The sequence below is a fragment of the Urtica dioica genome, chromosome 5 (assembly GCF_054948205.1).
Source record: "Urtica dioica subsp. dioica isolate 48M chromosome 5, U.dioica_male_clone48M_v1_H2, whole genome shotgun sequence".
Classification (NCBI taxonomy): Eukaryota; Viridiplantae; Streptophyta; class Magnoliopsida; order Rosales; family Urticaceae; genus Urtica; species Urtica dioica.
In genome coordinates, this window is record NC_142760.1 from 37,879,835 (window position 1) to 37,887,132 (window position 7,298).

At 29.1% G+C, this 7,298-nt stretch overlaps 1 protein-coding gene across 1 annotated transcript; it reads left to right on the top strand.

Annotated features, from left to right (window-relative positions):
• The first annotated feature begins 655 nt into the window (after nt 1-655).
• LOC149398293 (uncharacterized) lies at nt 656-4,020 on the top strand. Its single transcript, XM_089614741.1, has 3 exons — nt 656-954; nt 1,246-1,375; nt 2,986-4,020. The coding sequence occupies exons 1-3, from the start codon at nt 819-821 to the stop codon at nt 3,902-3,904; spliced, it is 1,185 nt and encodes a 394-aa protein (XP_089470867.1). The 5' UTR covers nt 656-818; the 3' UTR covers nt 3,905-4,020.
• Nucleotides 4,021-7,298: the final 3,278 nt, after the last annotated feature.

Sequence of the window (7,298 nt, forward strand, 5' to 3'; positions counted from 1 at the left end):
GTATATCAAAAAGAGAAAAAGAATATTGGAATCATAGATTATGCTGATAACACAAATTAATGATAAACTTAAATTTTTTATGTTGTGTGAATTGAATTTTTTTAGAAAAATACTTAAATTAGATAAATAATTAAAAAAAAAATACGCACTAGAAATCAATGTTTTAAAAATGTAGATGAAACACATAAACTGAAAATATAATGAATGATTCACAAAAAAATTAAGTAAAATAACATAAAATGTAAATAAAATAGGTAATTATTAAATTTTTGAAAATTTAACCGTTATTTGCCTGACTAATTTAATCTTTGGATATTAAACTAGTGTGATGTAAAATACATGACGTAATAAAAAAAAATTATATTCATAACTTTATTGTAATACCAGTTGTGGTCATGGTCATTTCTCTTTTTATTTTTCCCCAGAAGAGGACACGTCTCATAAAAGGCAAACAAAAGGCGGTCACCAAATCCCATTGACAAACAGTGTATATTTCTAATTGCGTAAATAAGAAATTGCCTATTAATGTTTTCATCCTTCACACAGACACTTACACGCACCTTTTCATCGTTATATATATGTACTCAAGTTCGTTTAGGTTTCCTTGACTAGCAAAAGGCCAACTCAACTTTCCTTTTCCATACATCCTTGACATCATTATATTTCATCTCTTCTTCTTTCTTCTTCTTCTTCTTCTTCTTCTTCTTCTTCTTTCTTCAATAATCCATATCTCGCTTCCGCGTGAAGTTTTTTTTTTTTTTTCCTTTATTTATATTTGTCTAGCTGAAAGATAGATTGCAGATTTTATACATATATGTATGATGTCAAAAAATCCATGTTGTGAAAAAGATGGACTGAAAAAAGGTCCGTGGACGCAGGAGGAAGATCAGAAACTGATTGATTATATCAGGAAACATGGTCATGGTAGATGGAGAACTCTCCCCAAGAATGCAGGTAAATCTATATAATATGTTAATACACTAGAAAAGAAACAAAATTTGATGAAAAGACTAGATTTAGGTGACATGAAATAAATTTTGAGTGATTTTGGAATAGTATTCTCTATTATAATTTTAGGTTTTATATTGAATTATTGATTTGTATATATGTTTAAGAAGTCACTTTCCGAGTCACCTCATTTTGACATATATTGAATAAAAAATGGCCATTTGATGACAAATGTTGTGGAAATCTATGAAGTGGGAATTCATCTTGGAAAGTTTATATTATCTTTGTTGTTGATAGGACTGAAGCGATGTGGAAAAAGTTGTCGGCTGCGATGGACAAATTATTTGAGACCGGACATTAAGAGAGGAAGGTTCTCATTTGAGGAAGAGGAGACTATCATTCAATTGCACAGTGTTTTGGGAAATAAGTGAGTGTACTATTTTCTCTTGAGTTAATTACCACATACCTATACTATATTCTTCTGTATTAGTATATACTGATGTTCATTTAATAGGTCTGCTAAATTATTCGCGGCCCAAAAAGAAGCCACTAATTATGATAGACATTTTGATTAAGATTATAACTAACTAGCCATAATTAAAAATTCATTTTGGTTTTTCTTCTTTAAAAATAGTTATAATTTCATCTATAAAAGAAAATAATCAACATTGTTTATAAACGAAACAATTTTTATTTTTTTATTATTATTTTTACTTTAAATTCTATAATCCCAAACTAAACAAAACCAAAAAAATTGCGTAACTACTATTTCTTAGTAATAATCCATGCATGTCCCACCCTAGTTTACCTAGTTTCAGTTGAATCATTCATTTTTTTTTTCTGTCTATTTTTCAGTTTGCTAATAACTCCATGTATTGATTTGTTCCCTAATTTTGATTCGCTGTTTTATTTATGAGGATAATTCGAATTATTTTGAGTTCGAATCTCTAAACAGATTGAAATTTTATTTATTCTCGGATTTTCAATAATTTTTTTGGTATTCATATATTCATAGTGTAAACACAATACTTAAAATGTACAGATAATGTTTTCTGTATACTTTAATACTTAAATTTGTTAATATAAGTAGTCATTTTATCAAAAAATTTGAAAAATAGTAAATTTAAACGTTTGATATTGCTAAATAACCAATGTTTGATAAATATTAGGTAAATAGTCATAAATGATGACGTGGCTTAATATGACAATTGCTATTTACTTAATATTTACGTTTGTAAATATATAAAATTGGTTATTTACCTAATATTTACCAAACTTTGGCTATTTAACAATTTTCAACGTTTAAGTTGGCTATTTTGCTAAATTACCTAAATTTTATTTCCATATGTAAATACGCTAATGCATGTGTAAGAAGATCTCATATTTTATTGAAAAAGTTACAATATGTTGTCGTGTTCACTATGTTTTTTTTAGTAACTATTCAAGACATATTTCATTTACTGCAACATTGTCAAATTAAAAATTTCAAATTTCAAATTTAAAAACAAATCTATACTTACATTAATAAGTGATATGAATTAAAACCACAATTCAAAAATCAAACACTCATTTGATCTATTATATAATCAATCAATCACTTTTTTTTTTACTTGTTTTTATAGTAAAAATAAAGATTGGATATTGAAAAAGGTTTTTGTTGCATTAATCTCTAAATAGTAGTTATTTAATTAGACAATAGCATACTTAGCTAGTATACCAAAAGATTTTTCAAAAAAGCCATTTAAATATAATTCTCTCAAATACATACATACATGCATAAATACATACATATACATACATACATATATGTATTACCTTGACCAAATAATTTATAACTCTTTTTCATAAGCTTGCCTATCACTTCATAATCAAATAATGGAGATAATTTAGTTATTGTTATATTTATTGTAACTCACTGTTTGCAAGTCAATGGTAATAGCTGTCTCTTGTGAATTATTTTTGCGTCTTATTGAATATGGACAAGGTACCAAAATGATTATCCTATAATTATCTTCTTTGATTCTATGTTCATCTTAGGTGGTCCATGATCGCAGCTCGATTGCCCGGAAGAACGGACAACGAGATAAAAAATTATTGGAACACAAATATAAGGAAAAGGCTATTGAAGATGGGGATCGACCCGATAACTCACACTCCTCGATTGGATCTCCTCGAACTCTCGACGCTCCTCAACTCGACGCTCTACAATTCGCAGTACTCTTCGATCAGCCAAAACCCTAATAATAATTACATACTCGGAAATATGGGACAACTAGGGAACTCTCAAAACCTCCTCAACTTGGCCGCATCACTCCTATCTTGCCATCCCAAAAGTGGCACCACCAATAGTGCCACGTCACTAGGTTGTGCCACACAAAACAATACTCAAGAAACCCTAGCTCTTGAGCAACAAGTCCCTCAAAGCCAATTCCAATATTTTCAACAAAATCAGCTCCAAAGCCCTACTATCCCGGAGATAATCCAAACTCGTGAAACATTAACCTCATCAGGTAATAGTACTCATAACAATGTCCCTTGCCCGAATGAAACACACATTCAAGCCAAAATTGATCAATTGTCTCAAACCCTAATGCCAAGCTATAGTAATAATATTAGTACTGCAGTCAGCTCCACTATGTGGCAAAACAATGTTCAAGCTCACCAAGATGAGGGTTTCATGGCCAATAATATGGCGCTCACCGGATATCAAGATTCCACTCAGTCGTCACCGATCACTGACTATTCGTTGATGAATAATAATCAAGAACTTTTTTCTTGTGGTGCTACAAATAATGTTGCGCATACAAGCTTCACTTCGCTAATATCGAAGCCTTCGACGAGCCAATACAGGAATTATAGCTGCAGTACTGATAACCGTCAAGAAGATGATGAGAGGGGTGGTTTTTATTCTGCTAGCGATATATTTATGTACGACGTTGATAAATTTTCCTTATAATTAAGTAATTATACATATCATGCAAATGAGCTTGTGTAACACAAAACAAATGTAGAATTCGGCCCTAAAATAAAAGGGACTATTGAGTCAATATTATTTTCTATTAATTTGTTTCACGCTCTGTTTATTCTGTTTGATATATATATATATATATATATATATATATATATATATATATATATATATATATATTATATACACACACACATATATATATATATATATACACACACACACATATATATATATATATATATATATATATATATATTATAATGAAGATTAAACTCAGTTTGTTCTTGTAATTGACATAATTTGTTTTTTTATATATACATTAGAGCTCAAATTTCCGACTACTGTTCCCCGATGATCCATTTTACATTAGTTAAGTACTACATATATGCACGCATCACAATCCAATATATTTAACAAAAAATTAGTACAATAGCCAACTCAAACCTTAGAAATTGCTAAATAGCCAAGATTTTGTAAATATTAAGTAAATAGCCACTCGGATGACGTGGCCCAATTACATGTTTTTTCTATTCCGAACCTTGCCCTTTTAAAATTTTAAATTCTGAAATTTTTTAATTTTGAATTGTTTTGTATTTTCGGAAGTTTTATATGAGGGAATTTCAAAAAGTTCTTTATTTGTAGCAACTATTTAAACGTGGCTGACTATTTGTTGAATGGTTTCCTTATATATTTTTTCTTTATTCTTTTTTTTTTTTTACTTTTCTAATTATTTCTTTACTTTTTAATTCAGGTGGTGTATTTTTCTCTTTTTTTTTTTTTTTATTTTAGTCTATTCTCGCACCGGTTTACATAAAATTACTTTTGTATTTACGTATATTTACTGTCACTGTTATGTTGCAGTGAAGCTTTTTGAACGTCAATAGCTGATGATTTTATTTGTCGAAAATTCTGTTTGATTCTGAATTTAATTTTTTAACAGTAAATGATGATAATATTTTAGGAAAATTAGTTTTAATTTTGGAATATTCGGTCAATCTAAAAATATTTCCCTATTTATCGTATTTAGTTATGAGATTCAAGCCATTTAGTATTTAATGATACTTAAAATTGGATTGAATATTGATATATTACGTGTTTTAAGCAGTTAAGACATTCAAATCTTTTTATTTTAGGCAGTTTAGTTTTAAATTTGAATTATTCAGTCAATTTAAAGAATAATTCTCTATTAATTAGTATTTAGTTATGAGATTACTTGTATTTAGTCTTTAATTGTATATAGATTATCTGATCAAATATTAGTATATTACGTGTACTAGACATATAAGCTATTCAAATCTTTTTCGTACGTCACAATTTGAATTATGTAAAATTGGTACTTTTTTCCAAATTTTTTGTAATTATAAAGTAAATAACTGTAAATGAGTGTTAATATATACAACTTTCAGTAAATACTTTGCACATAACACAAAATTTATATCATTTTGAAGTAAATAAGCGTAAACTATAGTCAACAATATATAAATTTGCAGTAAAAACTGTGTAAATACAATGTCACATTAAATACCGCATCACAAGTATACAAAACTATAAATCGTAGGGGCACAAAATTTATTAATTAATATATCTCTACGTCTACTTAGGTGTCCCGTAATTTTGATCGGTGTTTTCTCTACCGACTTTCCTCACCATATTATCATTCTGTGTATACAAGAAAATGAAGATTGTGTAAATAATTGTAAACAACTCTTTTCCATACTCTTATTTGCTAGAATCAAGTAAATAGCTGTAAATAACATTGTAAATCTAATGTAAATATAATGTAGTCAATGTACAAAAATGGTTGCTTCACAAAATGATAAAACTTGAAAAATGCGTCCGATTTACACAACCACCGTAAAAAATTTAAAATAACCATAATATCTAAAACTTCAATGATTATTTGTGGGTATTCAATAATCGAATCAAGCAAACCCATATTTTTTTTGTTTTTTTGGGTAAATCTCTTTCAAAATAAAGTAAATAGTAATCTATATATGCGTATCTGTATGTATATATAGATTACTCCCGAACCCGAACCCCCAAATCTCGTGCAAACAAGATTTACACATCTAGCCATTTAAAACCCGAACCCCCAAATCTCGTGCAAATGTCTAGGGTTTAAGGCAAAAAACTAGGATTACGAATAAGCAATACATGAACATTAACCACCGACCCTTTATCCCAGAGGAAGAAGAACAAGAAAAAATTCATGTTATTCAATAACCGATCCAAAAAACCATGTTTTCACTTTTATTTTTGTGTAAATCTTTGACAAAAAATAGTAAATACGAGTTAAAATAGCAAGAACCTCTACACATGCATGCCAGATTTAGATTCAGCAGCCGAAATCGCTCGTCGGGGAAGATGAAAAGATTTTCGTCGTTGAAGAGAGTAGTGGTTTTGGAAAAATTTTGGGAGAGAGATATGCAATGTGAGCGGTTTTCAAATAAATGTGTTTAATGACCCCGATTCTCGGAAATCCCGATTTTTTTTTTATATATTAAGCAGGAATGACGATTGGGCGGGAAACAATTTGGGCATTTTCATAAACTTGGACATGTAATTAAATACATCTGGCTATTTACTTAATATTTACAAAACCTTGGCTATTTAGCCATTTCTAAGGTTTGAGTTGGCTATTTTGCTAAATTACCCTATATTTAAACTCAAGTTTGTTCTCGTAATTGGCATAATTTGTTTTTTATATATACATTAGAGCTCAAATTTCCGACTACTGTCCCCTCAATGATCCATTTTACATTAGTTAAGTACTAAATATATGCACGCATCACAAATGTCCATTCAACCGATATATAAACACATGTTTATTCACACACACAACCAATATGGGACTATCCCACTTCAATACTCCCCCTCACGCGTAGCGTGATCAGGCCGAGTAACAATCTCTCTCACGCTTCGCATGGGCCGAGCCAAATTCAAGTTGTGTGAATAGACAAGACTCTGATACTACGTTGAATTCCATCTTAAAACCAATTGGTACTAAGTGGAGAGGTTCAACTGATATATAAACACATGTCCATTAACACACACAACCAATGTAAGACTATCACAGTACTTCAATAATATATATATATATATATATATATATATATATTAACAATTACGTTAGTAGCTCATCGTCATTTTTAAAAATAACTCAAATGTTATTTTATTAAAAACATAACTCATCAGGTCCGCAGTATATAAATTAATTAAAGAGTAAATTAATTAGGCAATTAGCCCTATGGCCTACTCTTCTTTTAAAAAATAGTCTAAATTTTATTTTATTAAGAAAATAGTCAACCAGACCAAAGTTAATTAAATTAATTATTCAATAATTAATTTGACTAAACAATTAATTTAATTAACTTCGGCT

Bases quoted from the DNA above. Each gene is read 5' to 3' on its own strand.
- LOC149398293 (XM_089614741.1), top strand. From the start codon at position 819: ATGATGTCAAAAAATCCATGTTGTGAAAAAGATGGACTGAAAAAAGGT. The intron at 955-1,245 runs GTAAATCTATAT...TGTTGTTGATAG, and splicing joins AACTCTCCCCAAGAATGCAG to GACTGAAGCGATGTGGAAAA. The intron at 1,376-2,985 runs GTGAGTGTACTA...TGTTCATCTTAG, and splicing joins CACAGTGTTTTGGGAAATAA to GTGGTCCATGATCGCAGCTC.